General features: G+C 40.5%; 1 protein-coding gene across 2 annotated transcripts in view; it reads right to left on the bottom strand.

Moving 5' to 3' along the window:
- The window catches only part of rassf8b (Ras association domain family member 8b), a 59,398-nt gene that overhangs the window by 9,693 nt on the left and 24,494 nt on the right, over positions 1 to 25,211 (bottom strand). For both annotated transcript variants that reach the window (XM_034163524.1, XM_034163525.1), the window contains exons 2-7: positions 16,326 to 16,494; positions 10,360 to 10,710; positions 10,063 to 10,265; positions 9,686 to 9,889; positions 8,477 to 8,539; positions 5,197 to 5,319 (exon numbers count right to left, since the gene is read on the bottom strand). In XM_034163524.1, coding sequence (XP_034019415.1) covers positions 5,197 to 5,319; positions 8,477 to 8,539; positions 9,686 to 9,889; positions 10,063 to 10,265; positions 10,360 to 10,710; positions 16,326 to 16,437 — 1,056 coding nt within the window. In that variant the 5' untranslated portion in view covers positions 16,438 to 16,494. The remainder of the gene's footprint in view (positions 1 to 5,196; positions 5,320 to 8,476; positions 8,540 to 9,685; positions 9,890 to 10,062; positions 10,266 to 10,359; positions 10,711 to 16,325; positions 16,495 to 25,211) is intronic.

The raw sequence follows: 25,211 nt of genomic DNA, 5'->3' as shown, positions 1-25,211 counted from the left end.
TGTGTATATGCATTATAACGCAGTGCACGAGTGATGTTACGATATTCTTCAGAACGACAACATATGCAACATGCATCCAGCAGCAGACACGCTGCTGTCATAGACAACTGCCTGTAAAGGTTTTTGGCAAGTTATAACTTTCTAAACAGAGTAATTTGTAATGAAAGCCGCTTCATTTGTGCGGCTCTTTTTGTGCCATTTTTGTTTTTTCAGAGACAGCAGTAAGCTCCTGCTACCCCTCCAAACGGAGGAATTGGTAGCCCTTTGCCTTCCCCTCTGCCTCGCTCCAAAAAGAGGCACTTTTACCCAGAATCCTTTACGATCTGTCTGTTTGTTTCAAAACCTCAGAATTAGTGCCTTATTCAACATTAAAAGATATATGTTATATTTTAACTTTGTACAAATGACATAATTGACATTAATGGAGTTATTCTATCGGTATTAATGTTATTTATAATCAAAACCATAAGTCAGCATGACTTTATTTTTCAAGACCTGCGCCTGACCGGAGTGTTATAATTGACAGAAAGTTGGCTTTATGGCTGATCTCAGAGTGCCTGTGTGCTGGGAGTTCTATAGTAAACAAAGGCTTCCAGCAGGAGCAGAATGTAGAAAGAAAAGTGTGGTCTCATTGTTGGGGTGTGTTTTTATTTTTAATATTATTATAAGCTATTAAAGTTGTTCTACTACTAGTTGCAGCGCGCCCGCCACAGGAAAAACACCTCCGTGTTGATAACCATTTGTAAAATCCAGGCGGCTTTGGTGGCTTTCAGTTGAGTATCTGAGAAATTGTTTAACAGCAGGGCATGTTCCAACTTGTCCTTAAGGCTTCCAACTGAGGTGTTTTTCCTGTGGCGGGCTGCGAGCCGACGCACCAATCCGTCCGTACGTCTTTCATTAAAAAAAATCTCCTTTAACAGTGGAATGTCCGGATAAACTGCTGATCCCGACCTCTTCTGAAACTTCTCTGTTCTCTCATGACGTCCTGGGTCAACAGAGGCTTAAATTTGGAGGTTTTCAGCTTGAAACAGGATGAAGACGTCGCCTCGGAGCGTTGCGCGACGTCCCGCTCCGTGGGAAGTCCTTACAGCGATAGAAACAATCCAAAATCTCTCATCAGCCGTTAAACTTTTCACCGAAAACCAGCTTAATTTGTCGAATGGTGTCCACTCGGATGTGCCTCACACTTTTGGAAAAAATTTTGATGAAGCACAGCGCCAGTCTCTCAGCAACTTCTCAGACAAAGGAATTCCGACGAGGGGGGTGGACCACTCCTCCCACAAGGCGTGCTCACAGGCGAATGACGTCACCGACAGGCATGAAAAAACTCTTGCATGCCCACGAGGGTTCAAGCTTGGCTGATGTAATCACACATGATTCAAATCCATATGGTTTTTAAAAAAAAAAAAAAAGGTTGGATACTTTTCTAATAGACCTTGTGTATATATATATATATATATATATATATATATATATATATATATATATATATATATAATCTGAGTGGTATCTTATCCAATATTGTTCTTTTGGCTTTGACTCTATTGGCTTTGCTCAAAAAGTAAATGAGTCCACCCACCACTTTAATCATATCTTAGATCTTGTTTTGACTTATGGTATGGAAATAGAAGACTTAACAGTATTCCCTGAAAACTCCCTTCTGTCTGATCATTTTTTAATAACATTTACATTTACCCTGATGGACTACCCTGCAGTGGGGAATAAGTTTCATTACACTAGAAGTCTTTCAGAAAGCGCTGTAACTAGGTTTAAGGATATGATTCCTTCTTTATGTTCTCTATTGTCATATACCAACACAGAGCAGAGTAGCTACCTAAACTCTGTAAGAGAGTTAGAGTATCTCGTCAATAGTTTTACATCCTCATTGAAGACAACTTTGGATGCTGTAGCTCCTCTGAAAAAGAGAGCTTTAAATCAGAAGTGTCTGACTCCGTGGTATAACTCACAAACTCGTAGCTTAAAGCAGATAACCCGTAAGTTGGAGAGGAAATGGCGTCTCACTAATTTAGAAGATCTTCACTTAGCCTGGAAAAAGAGTTTGTTGCTCTATAAAAAAGCCCTCCGTAAAGCTAGGACATCTTTCTACTCATCACTAATTGAAGAAAATAAGAACAACCTCAGGTTTCTTTTCAGCACTGTAGCCAGGCTGACAAAGAGTCAGAGCTCTATTGAGCTGAGTATTCCATTAACTTTAACTAGTAATGACTTCATGACTTTCTTTGCTAACAAAATTTTGACTATTAGAGAAAAAATTACTCATAACCATCCCAAAGATGTATCGTTATCTTTGGCTGCTTTCAGTGATGCCGGTATTTGGTTAGACTCTTTCTCTCCGATTGTTCTGTCTGAGTTATTTTCATTAGTTACTTCATCCAAACCATCAACATGTTTATTAGACCCCATTCCTGCCAGGCTGCTTAAGGAAGTCCTACCATTATTTAATGCTTCAATCTTAAATATGATCAACTTATCTTTGTTAGTTGGCTATGTACCACAGGCTTTTAAGGTGGCAGTAATTAAACCATTACTTAAAAAGCCATCACTTGACCCAGCTATTTTAGCTAATTATAGGCCAATCTCCAACCTTCCTTTTCTCTCAAAGATTCTTGAGAGGGTAGTTGTAAAACAGCTAACTGATCACCTGCAGAGGAATGGTCTATTTGAAGAGGTTCAGTCAGGTTTTAGAATTCATCATAGTACAGAAACAGCATTAGTGAAGGTTACAAATGATCTTCTTATGGCTTCGGACAGTGGACTTATCTCTGTGCTTGTTCTGTTGGACCTCAGTGCTGCTTTTGATACTGTTGACCATAAAATTTTATTACAGAGATTAGAGCATGTCATAGGTATTAAAGGCACTGCGCTGCGGTGGTTTGAATCATATTTGTCTAATAGATTACAGTTTGTTCATGTAAATGGGGAATCTTCTTCACAGACTAAAGTTAATTATGGAGTTCCACAAGGTTCTGTGCTAGGACCAATTTTATTCACTTTATACATGCTTCCCTTAGGCAGTATTATTAGACGGTATTGCTTAAATTTTCATTGTTACGCAGATGATACCCAGCTTTATCTATCCATGAAGCCAGAGGACACACACCAATTAGCTAAACTGCAGGATTGTCTTACAGACATAAAGACATGGATGACCTCTAATTTCCTGCTTTTAAACTCAGATAAAACTGAAGTTATTGTACTTGGCCCCACAAATCTTAGAAGCATGGTGTCTAACCAGATCTTTACTCTGGATGGCATTTCCCTGACCTCTAGTAATACTGTGAGAAATCTTGGAGTCATTTTTGATCAGGATATGTCATTCAAAGCGCATATTAAACAAATATGTAGGACTGCCTTTTTGCATTTACGCAATATCTCTAAAATCAGAAAGGTCTTGTCTCAGAGTGATGCTGAAAAACTAATTCATGCATTTATTTCCTCTAGGCTGGACTATTGTAATTCTTTATTATCAGGTTGTCCTAAAAGTTCCCTAAAAAGCCTTCAGTTAATTCAAAATGCTGCAGCTAGAGTACTGACGGGGACTAGCAGGAGAGAGCATATCTCACCCGTGTTGGCCTCTCTTCATTGGCTTCCTGTTAATTCTAGAATAGAATTTAAAATTCTTCTTCTTACTTATAAGGTTTTGAATAATCAGGTCCCATCTTATCTTAGGGACCTCGTAGTACCATATCACCCTAATAGAGCGCTTCGCTCTCAGACTGCAGGCTTACTTGTAGTTCCTAGGGTTTGTAAGAGTAGAATGGGAGGCAGAGCCTTCAGCTTTCAGGCTCCTCTCCTGTGGAACCAGCTCCCAATTCAGATCAGGGAGACAGATACCCTCTCTACTTTTAAGATTAGGCTTAAAACTTTCCTTTTCGCCAAGGCTTATAGTTAGGGCTGGATCGGGTGACCCTGGACTATCCCTTGGTTATGCTGCTTTAGACGTAGACTGTGGGGGGGTTCCCATGATGCACTGTTTCTTTCTCTTTTTGCTCTGTATGCATCACTCCGCATTTAATCATTAGTGATCGATCTCTGCCCCCCTCCACAGCATGTCTTTTTCCTGGTTCTTTCCCTCAGCCCCAACCAGTCTCAGCAGAAGACTGCCCCTCCCTGAGCCTGGTTCTGCTGGAGGTTTCTTCCTGTTAAGAGGGAGTTTTTCCTTCCCACTGTTGCCAAGTGCTTGCTCACAGGGGGTCGTTTTGACCGTTGGGGTTTTTCATAATTATTGTATGGCCTTGCCTTACAATATAAAGCGCCTTGGGGCAACTGTTTGTTGTGATTTGGCGCTATATAAAAAAAAAGTTGAGTTGATTGATTTTGATTAAATTTGTTTGCCTGTGATTGCAATTATAAGCAACAGCGGTTGCGATGTGAAGAGGTTCTTTGTTGACAAAAACACTAATTTTCTGAGGGATTTTTTCTCTCCAATTTGCAACTAAATTTACAAATTTAAAAAAGTGTATCTTCCCCCCCCTCCCCGAATAATAACCCCAACATGCCCCCCCCTTTAAACCTCCTACAACCCTACGTAGTAACTGTATTATCAACCACTACTAATCATCTCAGTAACTGCAGTAGTACTATATATTCATCAAACCTCAACTACTGTATATTAACAGCAGTCTTTATGGACACAATATAATATAATATAATATAATAACATCACCAATCTGTCACAGTTTACCTAAACTGCTGTTAGCACATAAATGAGTCGCTGTAGCCGCCTCTTAGTTTGAAGGTGAAAAAATGAGGTGATTCCCACGTGGTTGGGAACAGCAGGCTTGGAGTTGTGCACTTATTCGGGCCCCTAAGTAATCATGCAAAGAATGCTGTAATACCTCCTCCAACCTCTCCTCATTACCTCACGCTCCCCACACCCTGAACCTCGCCTGTGCACATCAAGTGCCTGCACACTTTGGGTCCTACTCGGATGTCTGCAGCCAAGAAAACAAATTAAAATTTGCTTCGCCATCCAAAAATTTAATAACTCCACTTCAGTCTGTGTGCAAAATGCTGCATTTTCCACCCCGCAGAGAGACACAGTACTTTTCCAACTTTTTAAACCACATTCTGCACTCCCAACTTTTTCAGCAGCCTCCACATGTAATGGGAACTCTGAGGATATGATGGTGAAAAAAACAAAAAAAAAGTGCTCAGTGTAGAACCCGATCTGACCTGTAATCTCCTGCCGGACTGTCCAACTGAACGCTCCAACGCCCTGCAGCTGCTCTCCAGCCGCGCTGTGTGTCGACTCTGCATTTCCAGCTCGGCTTTCACTTTCTCCAGCTGAGCTTGTGTCTGAAACGCAGAGGACAGCAACCTTTCAAACCACATGCTTTGAGACTTGGATTAATGTAAGAAGGCACAACGTATTGTTTCATTTTTGTCATGGGCAGGGGAGGGGAATAAATGAATAAAATCAGATCTAGCCTGGAATACATTCTAATAAATAACAAGGTAAAATTGTGAAATGTGGCTGAAAACTAGTGCAATCCTTGTGGATGAATCCATTCTAGTCAAATTTCTCCCAAATAAAAATACTTAAAATTTGTATTTTAGTAAATGTGTTAAATTAAATGAATGACATATTTAAAATCTCCAAAATAAAAAATAGATAACTATTTTAGTAGATTTCTGTGGCCATAGTATTTATGAAATATGAGTTGATAAAATATACTTTATTATGATTGCAGCTAATAAATCTGGATAAAATCTGTTAAATCAATTTGTTTCTTTTGAGCAATTACTGGGAAAATACCAAGAAACATCTTCTAAATTATATACATTATATATATATATTGCAGTTCATAATTGGTAAGTGCTGTCATTATGTTGAAGCACTGTTTCCTTGTTTTAATAAAGTTACAGTCTTTATGTAATACGCTGTATAATTGGCATGGTGCTAGCTTGGCGTTAGCATGAACATCGTGACAAACAGGATTTATAATGTGTTTAAAAACACATACATGATAATGTTAGCTTGTTAGCATTGCTACTGTGTGAAGTTATCAAGTGCTAGCAACGATTTTGAGAATCGTGATGAAATTTTTGAACAGTTCAAAAATAGACCATTGTTACGTTGTTTGACACATGCGCACTGAGTACTCCACAAGTCGACGTGGGGAGCAGCGCCTTTCAAAGTGGGCATGCATCCTCCGTGTAACTACAGGTATATGACTGAATCTATGGAAAACACTGCGATAAATACCTGTAACTTGCTCAAAGAAACGTGGACAAAGTCTCTTAAATGTGTCCCAGATGTGACAATCAGAACAATAAGACAATATTTAATGGATAACATCGGCTCCGTGAGATGTAATCCTGTACGCACTGTGGGCATATTTTTGTCACTACTTTATTCGTAAAAAAATCATTCAGTATTACAACAGTAAAATAGCTTGTGTGAAACTGCATTTAACATCTTGATTCAAATGTACTGCGCACAAATTATAGCTGTGCTTGGGATGAAAGCCGGAAAAACAGCAGATCTTTCCATTGAAGTGCTGTCAGGGAGATTGCAGAACACTATGAAACCGCAATGTTCCATTCATTCATCAAAAACATCAAAGTGTACTGCTCCAGCCACCATGAAAAGAAAAGAAAAAACAACTCAATATTTTTCAAGCGTTTAGAAACAATAATAAAATGTGCACTGAAAGCAGCTGAGCCTCTGGCTGAGGGTGCAGTTTACTTTTGTTTTGAGTCGGGTTACCACGTCTGCACTTTATAAACCAGCCTATGAGGAGGCAAACCGGATTAAGCTGTTTCATCCTGTTTTAGCAATTTTTTTGGAACGTGGGCGATCAACAACAGCTCTTTGTTGAATAACCTGCGAGAGCCGTTACTCGTACATGTTTTGGACAAATAGGCAATTCACACCTCCCCATTTCAACAGCGGAGGTGGGATCTCACGCTTAGTCGCGCGAGATATGCACACTACTAAACATGTGCACTGAGAATGTAACAACGGTCTATTGGATCCCGATTACATGTAGAAAGTTCTTCAAATTCTCTGAATCTTCTGATTATACGTGGGCTGTCCGTAAATTATTGGTCCTTTTTATTTTTTTTAAAAACTATATGGATTTCATTCATATGTTTTTACGTCAGGCAAGTTTGAACCCTCGTGCGCATACGTGAGTTTTTCCACACCTGTCGGTGACGTCATTCGTCTGTGAGCATGCCTTGGGAAGGAGTGGTCCCGCCCCCTCGTCTGAATTTCATTGTCTGGAAATGGCGGAATGAAAAGGACTTTTTTTCCATCAGATTTTTTTCAGAAACTGTTAGAAACTGGCACCTAGAAACCATTCGAAAAATTTATCTGGCTTTCGGTGAAAATTTTGCGGGCTTCACAGAGAATAAGGACTGTTAACTGTCGCTTTAAGGACCCCTTTAAGGACGCTTGGCGCACCGCGCTCCGAGCTGCGACAACGCGGCACAAAACACCGTATCATTTCTAAACGGATAGCTCTGTGGATACAAGACGTTGTGTGCTCGTTCTCCGGTAATCACAAGAGCTGGACATCAGCCATTTTCCGGCAGATTTCACTTCTAACAAGAGATTTTGTCGTGGAACGCCGCGCGGAGGCTTCGCGCATCACGACCGATTCGCTTGATGAGCGAGACAAAGAACGCCTCCATTTCGGCATGTCAGTGGGCAAGTTTGGACATGTCTAGCTCTCCACAATTTCTCTGATACTTACTGGACTGGTAAGCACTGAAAGCCGAGATAGGCATGTCCTAACTTGTCCTCTGACACGCAGAAACGGAGGCGTTCTTTGTCTCACTCATCAAGCGAATCGGTCGTGACGCGCGAAGCCTCCGCGCGGCGTTCCATGACAAAATCTCTTGTTAAAAGTGAAATCTGCTGGAAAATGGCTGATGTCCAGCTCTTGTGATAACCAGAGAAAGAGCACACGACGTCTCGTATCCACAGAGCTATCCGTTTAGAAATGATACGGTGTTTTGTGCCGCGTTGTCGCAGCTCGGAGCGCGATGCACCAAGCGTCCTTAAAGGGGTCCTTAAAGTGACAGTTAACAGTCCTTATTCTCTGTGAAGCCCGCAAAATTTTCACCGAAAGCCAGATAAATTTTTCGAATGGTTTCCAGGTGCCAGTTTCTAACAGCTTCTGAAAAAAATCTGATGGAAAAAAGTCCTTTTCATTCCGCCATTTCCAGACAATGAAATTCCGACGACTATTTTTTCATGCAGTTTTCACAAAGTGGTGATCCTCACCCCATGTTTGCTATAACATTCATTGAAAGTTTAACTTTTTAAGCCTACAGTAGATAGAAATATATGAGGAATGTTGATGTACAGTTGGGAGATAATCTGATAATTCATCAGATAATTTTTTTATTGCATTCAAAAATGCTAAAATTTCTTTCAGGTTAACACAACATCTGTTTCATGCCATAAGTTGTGTTTTAGAGACAAATCTGGACTAGACTGTACCTCCTCCTCGTTTAGCTCGGCCTCCTTCTGCTGTCGCTCCTTCTCCAGACACACCTCCATACTCTACGCAACAGGTAAGGGAAGAAAAACTTTAATCAGCAAACACACAGAATTCTGTGAAATTAAAATTCAACTCATTTAAAACAAACACATATGACAAACTCCATGTTTCAATCTTCATGAGCATGAATTAGTTCTTCAGTTACTAATAAAATTCATTATTTTGCAATTGTTTTATTTATTTCAAGGATTTTAAAACAGTGAATTTTTCTCTGCAGGAATTGTTCAAATTATTGTTATTAATAGTTATGTGAAGCATTTTGTTCTTTTAGATTCAAACACTTCAAAACACTGAATCATTGTCTGAAGTGGTTCGTTCATCTGGAGGTTTGGGCATGTTTGAAGCAGGAAGTCATTGTCTGATGCAGTCTTAATTTTATTTTGAGCACTTTGAAGCATCCAGTTTTTTCTTGTATGTTTCATGAAGCATTATTTAGATTCACACATTTCAAAACATTCACTCATCTTCTAAAATTTGCTTAATTTGATGTTTAAGCCATTTTGAAGCAGTAAATTGTCTGAAGCAGTTGGTTCTGAGATTCAAACACTTCAGAACACTGAATCATTGTCTGAAGCGATTAATTCAGCTGGTGAAGGTTTGAGCATGTTTGAACCAGCAAGTCACAGCGTGTGAAGTAGTCGGGTAATTTTGTTTTCAACATTTGAAGCATCAAATGTCAAATTGTTGTTTTTTTACATATAAAACCGTTGGTCATTAGATTCATGCATTTCAAAATATTCACTTTTTTTCTGAAAATTGCAAAATTGCATTATGTAGAGTTTAAGTAATTCTGAAGCAGTAAATTGAAACAGTTGGTTCATGTACTGTCACAAGTATTTTGGAACTGTGAAGCATTATGTGTTGCAGTTTTTAAAATTTAGTATTTCAAACATTACAGAGAAGACATTTATAAAGTATATTTACTAGTTATGTGTGGTGTGTGTTTGTGTGTATATGTTTCACAAAGTGAATTATTTAGTGAAGCAGTTGGTTTATTGATTCAAGCAGTTTGAAAAAGTAAATCACAGTTTGAAGCAATTGGTTCAAAGTTGCATTTGGTTCAAAGTTTGTGGATGCTAAACACAAAAATGGCAAAATAAACAAAACAGACATTAAACAAAGTTGCTTCATTTGTGCTCCACACTCACCTTTAAGCAGGTTAAATATTCGGATAGCTTAGCTTCACAGTCGCGTACGTGGCCATGCAGCTCAGCTAGCTGCCGCCGCAGTTGCCTCTCGCTCTCCTGCTCGATCTGTAGCTCGTTCTGCCAGAATTCTTCCTCCTCCATCTCTGTGTCATTTCTCCTCACCTGCTGTTCCAACAGTAGCAGCGTCTCCTCCACGTTTCCTCCCTGAAAAAAAAATCCAATCTCAACGTTTTGCTTTTTGAGAACGCACAATCTGGCTAAAGGCAATTGATGCAGGAAGACAAACACACAAGCTTTGCTGACATGACTCGGATAGCCGAAAACTTGAAACCATTATCTTCATCGTGCTGCTGTTGTGGGTCTTTTTTCCTCCTTACATCGTTGACATCGCTGGCGGTATCCTCCAAGTCTTGCAACTCAACCTCGCAGCCAAGCAGACGATTCTCCAGCACCAGGAGTTTGTTGCTCTGCAACTGTACAAGCCGACTCAGCTGTTTGGCCGGACTCCCAGGTACAGATGCTGTTCCACCTCCAACCCGGCTCAGGTTCAGATTCACACCACGCTGCTGGGTCTGCTTAACTGGATGGAAGGATGGATGGATGAGCAGTAGATAAAGAGTGATTAACTAAATCATAGAGCCAGAAAGAATAAACTGCAAAATTTTTTGGAGTACCTTCTGCATTGCGGCTTCTCCCAAATATATCCCGTAGGCTCTTGGCCCCGCCAGTGAATGTCAGAGACTTCCACTTGGATTCCTTGTATTTGAGCGAACGTTCCGCCAAGAAGGGGCGGAGCTTGGCCAGCGGCGGCAGGCTCTGCCGATAGAAGCCACGCTCTGGGACACGACCCTGCCTGTCGGAAGTAGGCCGCTCAGTAATTGAAGGGCCGGTTCGTTGGAGAATGAGTTGAACATCGGTGGCATATTGACCCCACTTGTTGAGCGACACCACAGGATTCTCTTGCGGGGCCAGGTGGCGTTCTGTGTCCCGCCATTTCTCAATTAAAGTGTATCTGCCAGTACGTCCTACATTAAAACACACACACACACACAAACGTAGTCAATGATGTACTTTAGCTGTAAACATTTAATTCCCTGTAGTTGGCTCTTCCCAACTCAACCTCAGTCTTGGAGGCCAGTCAGGCCTGTGTTCCCCAAGAGTCTATTCTTGGTCACTATTCAGAATTTATTCATATATTATAGCATTCAGTTGCACCAATATGCAGATGATACTGTCGTCTACAGTAGACAATTTTGAAGACATTTCTGTATACATTTTCCCAAGTAGGACTTCATATATTAGTTAAACGTCTACACAGTCTAACTCTGGAAGTGTAGTCCATTCTTTAAAGTCCCTTCAGCGTCTCCTTTGTTTTCATTCGGGTCACAAAGGTTTTATGCTGAATACCCTTCCTGATGCAACTACATTTTTGGAGAATGGGCAGGTGTGGGTTTGAACCAGGAACCTTCCATACTGGAACCAAGCGCACTTAACCACTTGGATGGTTGGGAATAGCAGAGAATTGACACACCAAAACTGGAGAACTGCTCTCAATGTCTGTTGATGACAAACCAATAAATAGAAATGTGAAAGACCTTTGCTGTAATGGAGACACCTGTGTAAAAGCCAAAATATAGTTTTTGGTAATAGAAGGAGAGGGCGGCACACTGTTGTCATAGTAATGACGTGTGGTGGGCCACAATATGGATTATGCAATACTGTCAACATAGTGTTCAGTCAGTTTTTTCTGCTTTAATAGTACCAAACCCCTACCACGGCAGAAAGATTTGTTTAATAAAGGCAACAAAAACATAGCACTGACAAAATAATGCCAAATATCCCTGATGTTTGAAATCAGTAATCACTTTGGCAAAGCCCCAATCGGTGTTTTGATGATTAGAGTCAGAGATGGAGTTGGTCTGTCCGGCCTTTAATTGGTTTTTACCCACATCCATTCTACTGAGCGCCACATGTGAGTCTGAACACCTGTTAAATATGTTTCTTATAGCTGTAAAAGACCGTACAGTAATTTTCACATGAACACATAACAGTCACAGAAATGGTTAACCCTTTATCTACGGCGATGGTGCCCACGCCATATTTTCCCTATGCGTATTTTTTTTACCGTAACTCCACCATAGTTTGTCCAATCTGAATGATTCAAAGTGCATTGTTAAGCTAACACCAAGGGCTTTCCAATGATATATGGTGTATTACAGTAAACGTAAGCCTGTGACGTCATAACGCAGAGGAAAAACACGGAAGTTTCACACTAGTGCGCCACTGATTCTCATTACCGTAAATTCTCATGTAAGCCCTCAATCTGAAAAATTTCAACACTGACAGCAAGCCAAGAACCCGTGCTTTCCAACAGTATGCTATATGTTGCATACATTACGGTAAAGTGCGTTCGGTGACTTTTGAAATGAGGGAAAAGTATGAAAAAGAGCGCAAAAGTGATAGAAAAGTACAGAGACAGACAGGAAACATAAATGTAGTAATTTTTGAGGAAAAGGCAGGGTGTTAGTGTCATTTGTGAAGGTGTGTGTACGTGTTTGTGTGGGTGTGATGGCAAAATCAGCCACAAGCCACTGCCCGGTGCCAACAAGCAGTGGAAACCCAACTTGCCAGCGATCCACAAAGGGGCGGCGTTCTTGCAAGGTTTGCAAGAGGTCAACCTGCTGGATGTGCAAACTTTGTAAAATTGGCCTCTGTCTTCAGCCAGACAGAAACTGTTACAAACAGTAGCATACTGACTGATGTAGTTTAGATCTAATTTTGATTCTTGGTTATATATTTGTATATAGTTTGACACTTTATTGTTTTATTCATATTGTATAATTTTGCACGAAATGAGTGATCAAATGAGTGATTTACTGCACATTTTAATAATACAGATAACTGATATATTTATATATTGTTTTGCACTTTGTTGTTATTCATATTGTTTGGTTCTGCACTTTAAAATTGGTTACTTTTTGCATATTTTCGCCTTGTAAAATGTTTACTTTTGCACTGTTGCTGCACTGTTTCTGAGTTCTAGACACACAAAATTAATTATTTTGATTGTAAACACATACAGCTTCCTGTTAAAAATGTGAAATCCAAACATCCTTTACATAACAATCATTTTTCACTAAAAAACTGAAAAAAAATCAAGTTCGTTTTTGTGTTTTTCCTCATTTTAAATGCTAAAACTTACAAATAATGTGTATAAATAGTTAATCAGGTGTAATATAATTGAAATTCAGGTACTCTTGGAAAAGGGTACCAAAGCCCACAAACATAGAACATTATTTCTTAATTTTATTTATATAACCAATCGTCCATTTATAGCCTCAGTAGGTAAAGGTTAAAGTGTGATTGTATTGTGTGAACCAACAGACTTTTGCGCTGCATCTTTAGCCCTAAAGATCATTAATTAAATACAGCCACAGATTTGTTGAACGTAAAACTGTGGAAGCCTTTGAATCAGTACATTTTTATCCAACTTTGAAGGAGCAAATTTGAAAATTAACTTTTGCTCAAATAAGATAATTAATAAAGAGCTCATATATTGCAAAATCTGGGGTACCATGATATAACTTTTAGGTCATATCGCCCACTCCTAGCAAATGAAGTCCATAAACAACTGGACAAAGGCTTCAGATGGTAAATATATGGTTTATATATGGTAATATATGGTTACTTTCCAACCACAAAACCATGAAATCAATTCTGTAATGTTTTGTTTTTGCAATGCAAGAAATCAATTTTTATGTACACTCTGTAAATATCAAGTCACAACTTACGGGATTTTTTTTCACAGATCACTGACTCTTTTGACCAACAAATGACTCTGCCCGTCTTTTTTCAAACAAGAGGTCACATGTTTTTGTGTCATGATGGAGGTTATTTTAATTCCATCCTACAGAGGCCCCGAGGACCATCGGGTAAGTGTTTATCCACAGATTCCGCAGCGTGAAGGGGATGAGAGTCTACATCTTTCAGTGCTTTGCAGGTTACATCCCCAGCCTAGGCTGGTGTCACCGACCGAACAGTCCTCCCTAAAAATCAGTCCGCCCTGCCTTCACTGCGCATGCGTCATTGCAGCGCGTCAGTAGCAATTCAGTATCACCTTGTTTCTGCTTAAAACTGCACTCCAGTCATCATCTACCTCAGCGACAGTGATTTCCACATAAATTCAGCATTATTTCGTAATAAAAGATGGGGGATCGATCAGAGCTCATACGTCATTTTGGAGTGTCAGAAGCGATTCACTGATTATCACCTCATTTCTGCTAAAAACTGGCTTTAGAATGATTTAGGTTTTATTTTGTCATCTGATGAAGTCTCAGAAGTGCTGCTGTCGAGCTCTGATCGCTCCCCTGTCTTTTATTATGAAATAATATGGCATCAGATCAGTGACAAAACCCCATTCGCGTAGAAAATGCATTTACGCGTAGATATTAATTGCACGCACAAATTATGTCTGCGCGTTGGCGCAAAGGTGCTGCGCATGAGGACCAGCACTCCCCATTTGATTTATGCTCGCACGAAGTTTATTTCTGCTCGCGCGAAGCTTATTTGTTTGCGCGCAAAGAATTCCTTCTTGCTCGCTTGAAGCTTATGGCACTATGGGGGAGGGAACCATGTTGGCACTGGCTCTGCTGTGATTGGCCGTCTCTGGAAAGCGAGGTTTGACTGACAGCCCTCCTCAGGAATTCTCTGCGCGTGAGCAGAAATCAACTTTGCGCGAGCAGAAATCAAGTTTGAGCGGGAGGGAGGGAGCGCTGGTCCTCGCAGAGATAATTTGCATGCGCGGAGTGATTATTTGCGCACACGCAATTAATATCTACCTATGAGTGAATGCATTTTTTACGTGAGTGGGGTTTTGTCACTGATCTGACCCCATAAAATAATGCTAAATTTATGTGGAAAAGAATGTTGTACAAAAGCTTCAGGTAGCTGTAGATGATGACTGGAGTGCAGTTTTAAGCAGAAATGAGGTGATAATCAGTGAATTGCTACTGATGCACCGAAATGACGCACGTGCAGTGAAGGCAGGGCGGACCGATTTTTAGGGGAGACCCTTTGGTCGATGACAAGGTACCCATTTACAGCTGGTTGGACTGATACAATGCATGTGAAGTGCCTCATCCAAGCATACAGGAAACACAAACCTGGAATCGACCCCTGGTCTACATATTGGTGGTCCAACTCCTTTTTACGCAGCCCCACTTAATTCCACATGCTCCCTAAAATCTCTCAACTTCAAACATGCTATATATACTGTAAGAAAGAAGATCACGTTATCTGTGCTTGCTTTTATTCCTGGTTTTCCCCCTCGTGAAAGTCATTCTTTCACAGCCCTCCAATGTGTGATAGCGGTTAGCAACTTCAAAGAACTTTCCAGTGGGAAAATTCACATCGACAAACAGTAACAGCTCTGGCAAACAGACGCGGCTCACCGTGTGCGCATGCACGCCTGCATTCTTGTCTGTGCACATACAGATAAGAGCAAAAACACTGACCGCCGCCACCCACGTCTGACACAGTTCGGGTCCTTGCACAAGAAGGATGTTCATCACTGAGCTGCCTGCATCAAAGCGTCCAGGTCTGGACAAAAGGTAACGGAAGCACAAAGGACAGCAAATGGCATCATTCTTGCTCTGCTGTCACTGTGAAAGACACGCGTTTGTCTCGGAGAGAAATCTGTCCGACGAGAGCGAGCTGCTGAAAGAGTCTAACAATGAATCTGTGCAAAATCCAGTCTTCCCTCTGCAAGACACAGACTAGATCCCGTGTGGAGTGATCTTGTCTGTAGAGTTTTGGGATATTTTGCACATACAATACAGCACAAAAAGGTCACCAACCAGGAAGTCATGGCGTGAAAACAAGCTAACCGCTGGATGTTGCAGTTTTCAAGCATTCTGAAATACTTGTTCTGCCATCAGGGTGTGGAATTTTTAGAGAGGGGTTTAAACCCAATGTCCACTCTCATTAGCTACACCTATGAGTCACAGATGTAGTCCCATTTCTATGCGATTGCACATAACACATTGCCATAGCATGACTCATCACATTTTATTCTGCAGCCCATTTAAGGTGAATATCTTCTTTGTGTCCTCTGGTTTCGTTTCATTTTGGTACAATTCATGACCTGCAGCATATCTGACAACGTGCACTGCCAATATTAAAGGCAGCGCACATTACCTACGAGGCTTTATGTAGGACAAAATATCATTTACGCCTTTTTCAGTTCGTCTGTCAGCACAGGAGGGAGATGACAAGAGTTTAAATTACAGCTATTCTTGGATGCCATTTTCCATTACTTTTTTTTTGTTTGGTTTCACGTATTTGTGTTTGAGTACGAGCGAAAAACATTTCACACCCACTGCTCACACAATGACTCTGTGACGGTAGAGAAGGGAGATCATGTGAATCAACACTTGGTTGGAACCTTTTTGGACTTTTTTTTCCTCCCACAATCCAACACATGGATGTCAGCTAAAACATAAATTTTGTCGGCGTGTGCGTTTTTGGCCGTGCGATTGATTTCTGTCCAGTTTTACACCCTGCTTCACCTGGAATGGTTTTGTTGCCTGTTTGCAGAGGAACACAGTTTCCCACGTTTTGCAACAAGTTGCTCCGAACTTACCGATGGCTTGTGCCAATGCGATCACCACTTCTTGACACGTGGTGAACTCAGTGACCCCGCACACAATTCGCTGCACTCCATCCACCCACACTTTCAGCTCCATGGCCTTCATCCACAGGCCCTCATTCCTCCACACCACAAGGGGGCATTAATGTTTGTCTTCTGCATCCTTGAAGAAACAAAAAAACAAAGTCATGCTGCATTCGGCATGATTCAGAATGTTGCAGTCTTACTTTAAAAAGTAAAAAATAAAGATTAAAAAAAAAAAAACAAGAGCAACGCAAAGCACGGCATACGCCCATTTGTATATTAAGTTGGTGTATGTTTTCAAAGTAGAGGTGATAATAAAGCGTGGAAATTATTTCTATAGGGAAAGACTGGTGCTTTAAAGATGGCATATGGTCTATTTATATAGTGAAAGATTTGTGCTTGGTAATTGGTATGTGGAGTACAGAGCCCCATTTTTAAAAGGATACTTCCTGTAGCCTCCCTCAGTGCACCACCCAGAAATGATTTCAATCAGACAAGGTGTTCTTTAGTTATTACATGGAAATGACAATCAAGATGGCGTCTAAGTGGCCATATAGTATAACTGCTGATTGCCATTTTTGAAAGGAACCTTCCTCTAGCCTCCCCAAATACATGACTAACACATGGTTTCAATCAGACAAGGTATTTTTTAGTTATTGTACAGAACCAAAAACCAAGAGTGTGCCAATGGCGGCCATATTGGATGACAGACAACCCTATTTTTGAAAGAAACTTTTTTCTAGCCTCGCCCAATGCACCACCAAGAAATGGTTTCAATCAGACAAGGCATTTTTTAGTTATTGTACAGAAGCTAAAATCAAGAGTGCCAATGGCGGCCATACTGAATGACAGAAGACCCCATTTTTGAATGGAACTTTTCTTTAGCCTCCTCCAATACACCACCAAGAAATGGTTTCAATCAGACAAGGCATTTTTTAGCTATTGTACAGAAGCAAAAATCAAGATTGTGCCAATGGCACCCATACCGGATGACAGACAACCCCATGTTTGAAAGGAACTTTTCTCTAGCCTCCCTGAATACACCACCAAGAAATGGTTTCAATCAGACAAGGCATTTTTTAGCTATTGTACAGAAGCAAAACCAAGAGTGTGCCAATGGTGCCCATACTGGATGACAGATGACCCCATTTTTGAAAGGAACTTTTCTTTAGCCTCACCAATACACCACCAAGAAATGGCTTCAATCAGACAAGGCATTTTTTAGCTATTGTACAGAAGCAAAACTCAAGATTGTGCCAATGGTGGCCATATTGGATGACAGACAACCCCATTTCTGAAAGGAACTTTTCCTCTAGGTTCGCCCAATACACCACCAAGAAATGGCTTCAATCAGACAAGGTGCTATTTATTTATTGCACAGAAACGAAAATCAAGACGGCATTCGTATCGGCCATATTGGATAACAGACAACAACCATTTTTGAAAGAAACCTTCCTCTAGCCTTCCGCAATTCACCACCAAAAATGGTTTCAGTCAGACAAGGCGTTCTGTAGTTATTATGCAGAAATTAAACATTTACAGACATATGCCCAGATTTCCAGATGGCCGTAGGGAATAGCAACCAAACAACCAAACAAATGTGACAGTGGTGCCGATGTAAGAACAACAATAAAAGTTGTTCATTTGAAGCAGTTTCACATTACACTGATAAATTGCTGTCAGAATGCACTTGTGGTGCAGAAAATGAGACCGCCGAACATTTTCCCTGCTTGCTGGTGTCGGTACAGAAAGTCTTTTACAGTAGTCACATGCGTGCAGAATGAAAGCCATTTCAAACTGCTGACACAAGCACTTCAGCAGTAAGCCAGTCATTACAAACCTGGCAACGCCAGTGAGCCGGTGCAACAGCACAGAGTAATGAAGGAGCAGGTGCCCGATGCACAGATTTTGTGTTGGATAACAAGATTGCACTGTAGCTCGTTTTAGTGTTATTTGATGGCAAAGCTGTCACTTTCCTGGTCTGAAGTGGATGAATTACCAGTGCTTCATACAACCCCTGGCAATAATTATGGAATCACCGGCCTCGGAGGATGTTCATTCAGTTGTTTAATTTTGTAGAAAAAAAGCAGATCACAGACATGACACAAAACTAAAGTCATTTCAAATGGCAACTTTCTGGCTTTAAGAAACACTATAAGAAATCAGAAAAAATAATTGTGGCAGTCAGTAACGGTTACTTTTTTAGACCAAGCAGAGGGAAAAAATATGGACTCACTCAATTCTGAGGAATAAATTATGGAATCACCCTGTAAATTTTCATCCCCAAAACTAACACCTGCATCAAATCAGATCTGCTCATTAGTCTGCATCTAAAAAGGAGTGAACACACCTTGGAGAGCTGTTGCACCAAGTGGACTGACATGAATCATGGCTCCAACACGAGAGATGTCAATTGAAACAAAGGAGAGGATTATCAAACTCTTAAAAGAGGGTAAATCATCACACAATATTGCAAAAGATGTTGGTTGTTCACAGTCAGCTGTGTCTAAACTCTGGACCAAATACAAACAACATGAGAAGGTTGTTAAAGGCAAACATACTGGTAGACCAAGGAAGACATCAAAGCGTCAAGACAGAAAACTTATATGTCTCAAAAATCGAAAATGCACAACAAAACAAATGAGGAACGAATGGGAGGAAACTGGAGTCAACGTCTGTGACCAAACTGTAAGAAACCGCCTAAAGGAAATGGGATGTACATACAGAAAAGCTAAACGAAAGCCATCATTAACACCTAAACAGAAAAAAACAAGGTTACAAAGGGCTAAGGAAAAGCAATCATGGACTGTGGATGACTGGATGAAAGTCATATTCATTGATGAATCTCGAATCTGCATTGGGCAAGGTGATGATGCTGGAACTTTTGTTTGGTGCCATTCCAATGAGATTTATAAAGATGACTGCCTGAAGAGAACATGTAAATTTCCACAGTCATTGATGATATGGGGCTGCATGTCAGGTAAAGGCACTGGGGAGATGGCTGTCATTACATCATCAATAAATGCACAAGTTTACGTTGATATTTTGGACACTTTTCTTATCCCATCAATTGAAAGGATGTTTGGGGATGATGAAATCATTTTTCAAGATGATAATGCATCTTGCCATAGAGCAAAAACTGTGAAAACATTCCTTGCAAAAAGACACATAGGGTCAATGTCATGGCCTGCAAATAGTACGGATCTTAATCCAATTGAAAATCTTTGGTGGAAGTTGAAGAAAATGGTCCATGACAAGGCTCCAACCTGCAAAGCTGATCTGGCAACAGCAATCAGAGAAAGTTGGAGCCAGATTGATGAAGAGTACTGTTTGTCACTCATTAAGTCCATGCCTCAGAGACTGCAAGCTGTTATAAAAGCCAGAGGTGGTGCAACAAAATACTAGTGATGTGTTGGAGCATTCTTTTGTTTTTCATGATTCCCTAATTTTTTCCTCAGAATTGAGTGATTCCATATTTTTTTCCCTCTGCTTGGTCTAAAAAAGTAACCGTTACTGACTGCCACAATTTTTTTTTCCTGATTTCTTATAGTGTTTCTTAAAGCCAGAAAGTTGCCATTTGAAATGACTTTAGTTTGTGTCATGTCTGTGATCTGCTTTTTTCTACAAAATTAAACAACTGAATGAACATCCTCCGAGGCCGGTGATTCCATAATTTTTGCCAGGGGTTGTAGTACCTCGCTAGTATTGGAGACAGCTAGCAGCAATGCATTGTTATTGTTGGTAAAAAAAAAAAGAAAACAAAAATAGCAAAACAAAAGAGGCCGTTAAAGGTGTTAAATATGACAAGATTGAAATTGTTTAAGTGTCGTTTGGTTTTGAATAGAGGTGGGCGGATCGATCCTAATATCGATACCAATGCTGGTATTGATATTGAACAATCCTCCTGTAAAAAGATCGATACTCAAGCTTTTTTCTCTCCCGCACGCACTGACTGCTGTGCACGCAGATTCATTAAAGTCTACTCTCTGTCTGTAAGAGCAGCGCTGCGCTGTGTCACACAACACGGAGCAGCGCACCCTCCCCCCTCTGGTCTTTTGTTGTTGTGCCATCACGTGGCTCAGCAGTGCCAGCCAACAGCCATGCAGGTAGGCTCAGCCTGGCCCACCCACTCAGCGCTCTCCTTGAGTCAGCCCTCTACCTCAGGAGATTTTGTTTTAAGTTGTGTTGAGTGATTTTTTTTTTTAAACAAAAATGTTGATTGTGATAATAAAGTATTTTGTTGTCATGTACAATGTTTGGTGAAATTCTATCCTAGGTCTTTTGGATCCTTTGGCTCTATGAAGCTTAAATATGAAAAAGTATTGGTATCTGTATCGATATCGGCAATACTGGGCCTGTATTTACTTGGTATCAGATCAATACCAAAATTCCCAGTATCGCCCACCTCTAGTTTTGAATCCGTGACTTCCTGGTCCGCTAATGGCTTCATACAAATGCTGCATTCAAGGCAGCTTGGAAATCCAAATTTAGAAACTTCCGGAAACTGTTTTCACTTGATGAACTTGGAAAACAACATCGGTGCACGGAGTAATTTATCTGAGCTTTGTTCACTTTACAAGGAACGTTATTAATATTGTATTTTCCGGAGTATAAGTCGCAGTATTTTTTTACAAGTTTGGGAGGCCCTATGACTTACACCACGGTGCCACTTATAAACTGAAAATTCACAAGTCTGTTATTAATAAAAGTAATTATAATGACTATTTATATAGAAATTTCACAAGAATTAAAGAACTACACAAAATAAACACCAATAATAAAAAAATAAATGCCAGTAATAAAAAAATTACACTATAACAATGCACAAAAATTCCAAATTAAAGTGCTCATAACACAGAAAAAGATGCGACTTATAGTGTGGTACAACTTATATATTTTTTTCCCCTCTTCAAAAGCCATTTTTTAACAAGTAGGATTTATAGTCCGGTGCAATTTATATTCCGGAAAAAATGGTAAGTAGTAGTCTTGGAGATTTTTTTGCACTGCCTCAGACAACCTAAAAATATTGTCTTTTGCACTAAATATGTAAAATATACTAGAAAACATTCATCATATACTCTGCAATCATGTTACTGTGTTTTTGCTTTGCGCTACAACAGATGTCATCCCTCTGATATAGAGCCTCAAGTGGACAGATCTGGAACTGGACCCCTTTTTAAAGTTGGTACCTCAACCCCTGAACCCCAGAACCACCTGCTGTGCTCCACTTGGTGAGTACAGTTGAGAAATATCCTGATCTAAATAGTTTGCCATCCTGATGAGCTCAAGAAGACGTGAAGCCTTGCAAGCAACCTCTTTGTGGTATATGGCGGTATGGCGGTAACTAGATTAATATCAGATTTATTGGTTTCTGCTGCATAATGCTGGTTGTTCCACCATATTTTGTGGAGATCATCTAAAAAGTCTTTCAGAAAGTGATCAAAATGTTCAATCCCTGCAAAATATGGGAACACAATGATCCGCAATCCATAATTGGACCCAGATTAAATTGTTGTTAAGACTGATCAATCAACCAAAATGCGTGACTATCAGATGAAAATGTTGAAAAATGCTCAGTGTGGTGTTGCAAAAAAAGCCTTTTTCTTAACAAGATCGTTCATTTCAGCACATTTTGTGGAGATTTTGTTTTATCTGAGAAACGGGGGGTGTTTTGATGAGTTATGCTTTACAAAGTAAAGAAACGATTGAAAATCTACATCAGATGCGACGGATCAACACCAAATCTGAATTCATTTTTAAAATTGATCAACCAACCAAGTCGGGTGGAGATCAGCCGAAAATGTTTCAGCCGAAAATGCAATTAAATGATGCACAATCTGCATTTGGATCTGGATCAACACCAGAAATTAAAACCTTTTGAGGTTGATCAACATGTAAATGACATAAAATAATGTAATGAAATGAATCCAGATGAAGACAAAATGATAAGAATGTTTTATGTGAAGATTTGTTAAAAACCTTTGTAATAATCCTGCTCACAGGCGCATAATCTGGTGATCAGAGATTCTCTGGTGGTTGGAGGCTGCGGCGACTCGATGAGCTAAATCAGGGGTAGGCAACCTGTTCCAGAAAGAGCCATGTGGGTGCAGGTTTTCTTTGCAGCCACTGACTCCACCAGGTGATTTTACTGATTAATATCACTTTGAGCAGATGGAATCAGTTAATCAGTAAAATCACCTGGTGGAGTCAGTGGCTGCAAAGAAAACCTGCACCCTCATGGCTCTTTCTGGAACAGGTTGCCTACCCCTGAGCTAAATCCTAAATACGTATGAATGTAATGTCAGACGACTTCCGCTAAGGGGCGCTGTTCACCATCAACTTTGTTTTGAAAAGACTGAAGAATTTCTGCAAAGCCCATTGAGATGCACCGGATGGTTGTGACCTTTCATCTCCTGATGACGTAAAGTGTCACAGCTGAGGTAGAAATATTATAAAGGAATGTTTATTAACTGACACACAACATCTAAACATCAGGAGGAGGACGACGTGACACCAGCTTGTAAAAATGATCGATCTCTCGCACACAGTTGCATCTGTGCAGGAAAGTTCACTCCCGTGTAACACAATTACCACCACGCCACGACGTGGCCCACTCATTCACATACTGTGGTGCCTGAAAATTTGTGATCCCTTGAGTTTTTACACACACACACACACACACACACACACACACACACACACACACACACACACACACACACACACACACACACACACACACACACACATATATATATATATATAAACTCAATGTTAAAAGACCCTCAGCCATATCAATGAACGAGTGTGTACACAGAATGTGACCTTTTGCCCCATTAGAATACATCAAGGTTAGCCATCTTTGAACTTGTACAAGGTCTGTGTCCCAACAATGCTCCATGCGAATTTGAAGACCCTGGCAGTAACAGGATTTGACTTATACTGAGCACAGACGGATGGACGCAAAGTCTCCGCAAGACCCAATGGCCATATTCTGGCCTTGGGTAAAAACAAACATTCAAACTCACAAATACCTATATACAATAAAAATATAAAGGCCAAAATGATGGATTGGTGGATCTGTCAGGAGCACGCGGTTGTCAAAAACTGAGTGACTGTGCAAGGAGGAGACTGGTGAGGGAAGCCACCAAGACATCAAGACAACTCTGAAGACATTACACATTTCTGTAGATGCTACTGGAAAAATTTTGCAATGTGCAAGCTTTGCATTTTGCAACACCACTTACACGATATCGCGGTGGAGTGGAGCAGAGAAGGATTTACAGTTTGCCAGAAGGCACATGGGAAGGTGCAAGCCAAGAGTTTGTTGTACAAAAATCTTTTATGTAAATTAAGTCGAAGACATTGCCAGTGACTTAAAAAAGTCATGTATGCATCACCTGACTCGTCTGACCAAAACTGGCTATAAAAGTGATGATTCACCTGTGTTATATTAAAGGGTGCCATTGCTTATGCAACCCACCAGGTCGACTTTTATATTTTTATTTAATTTATGTCATGTTGTAGAGATTAGTTGTCACTGTGAGTTTAAAGGGCATTGTGTTGCCCTTATGGCAATTGTTTTTCTTTAATAAATAAATTCATGGGTTAAAAATATATTAAAAAGCGAAAAACGTTTGTACAGCGATTAAGAAAGTGTTACATAAATATTTCATGATTATTTGTAGTTTTGGTTTAAAAAAAAAATATATATATATATATATATATATATATATATATATATATATACACTCAACAAAAATATAAACGCAACCCTTTTGGTTTTGCTCCCATTTTGTATGAGATGAACTCAAAGATCTAAAACTTTTTCCACATACACAATATCACCATTTCCCTCAAATATTGTTCACAAACCAGTCTAAATCTGTGATAGTGAGCACTTCTCCTTTGCTGAGATAATCCATCCCACTTCACAGGTGTGCCATACCAAGATGCTGATTAGACACCATGATTAGTGCACAGGTGTGCCTTAGACTGCCCACAATAAAAGGCCACTCTGAAAGGTGCAGTTTTGTTTTATTGGGGGGATACCAGTCAGTATCTGGTGTGACCACCATTTGCCTCATGCAGTGCAACACATCTCCTTCGCATAGAGTTGATCAGATTGTCAATTGTGGCCTGTGGAATGTTGGTCCACTCCTCTTCAATGGCTGTGTGAAGTTGCTGGATATTGGCAGGAACTGGTACACGCTGTCGTATACGCCGGTCCAGAGCATCCCAAACATGCTCAATGGGTGACATGTCCGGTGAGTATGCCGGCCATGCAAGAACTGGGACATTTTCAGCTTCCAAGAATTGTGTACAGATCCTTGCAACATGGGGCCGTGCATTATCCTGCTGCAACATGAGGTGATGTTCTTGGATGTATGGCACAACAATGGGCCTCAGGATCTCGTCACAGTATCTCTGTGCATTCAAAATGCCATCAATAAAATGCACCTGTGTTCTTCATCCATAACAGACACCTGCCCATACCATAACCCCACCGCCACCATGGGCCACTCGATCCACAACATTGACATCAGAAAACCGCTCACCCACATGACGCCACACACGCTGTCTGCCATCTGCCCTGGACAGTGTGAACCAGGATTCATCCGTGAAGAGAACACCTCTCCAGCGTGCCAAATGCCAGCGAATATGAGCATTTGCCCACTCAAGTCGGTTACGACGACGAACTGGAGTCAGGTCGAGACCCCGATGAGGACGACGAGCATGCAGATGAGCTTCCCTGAGACGTTTCTGACAGTTTGTGCAGAAATTGTTTGGTTATGCAAACCGATTGTTTCAGCAGCTGTCCGAGTTGCTGGTCTCAGACGATCTTGGAGGTGAACA

The sequence above is a fragment of the Thalassophryne amazonica genome, chromosome 22 (genome assembly GCF_902500255.1).
Source record: "Thalassophryne amazonica chromosome 22, fThaAma1.1, whole genome shotgun sequence".
Lineage (NCBI taxonomy): Eukaryota > Metazoa > Chordata > Actinopteri > Batrachoidiformes > Batrachoididae > Thalassophryne > Thalassophryne amazonica.
This window is presented reverse-complemented; position numbering and strand designations above follow the sequence as displayed.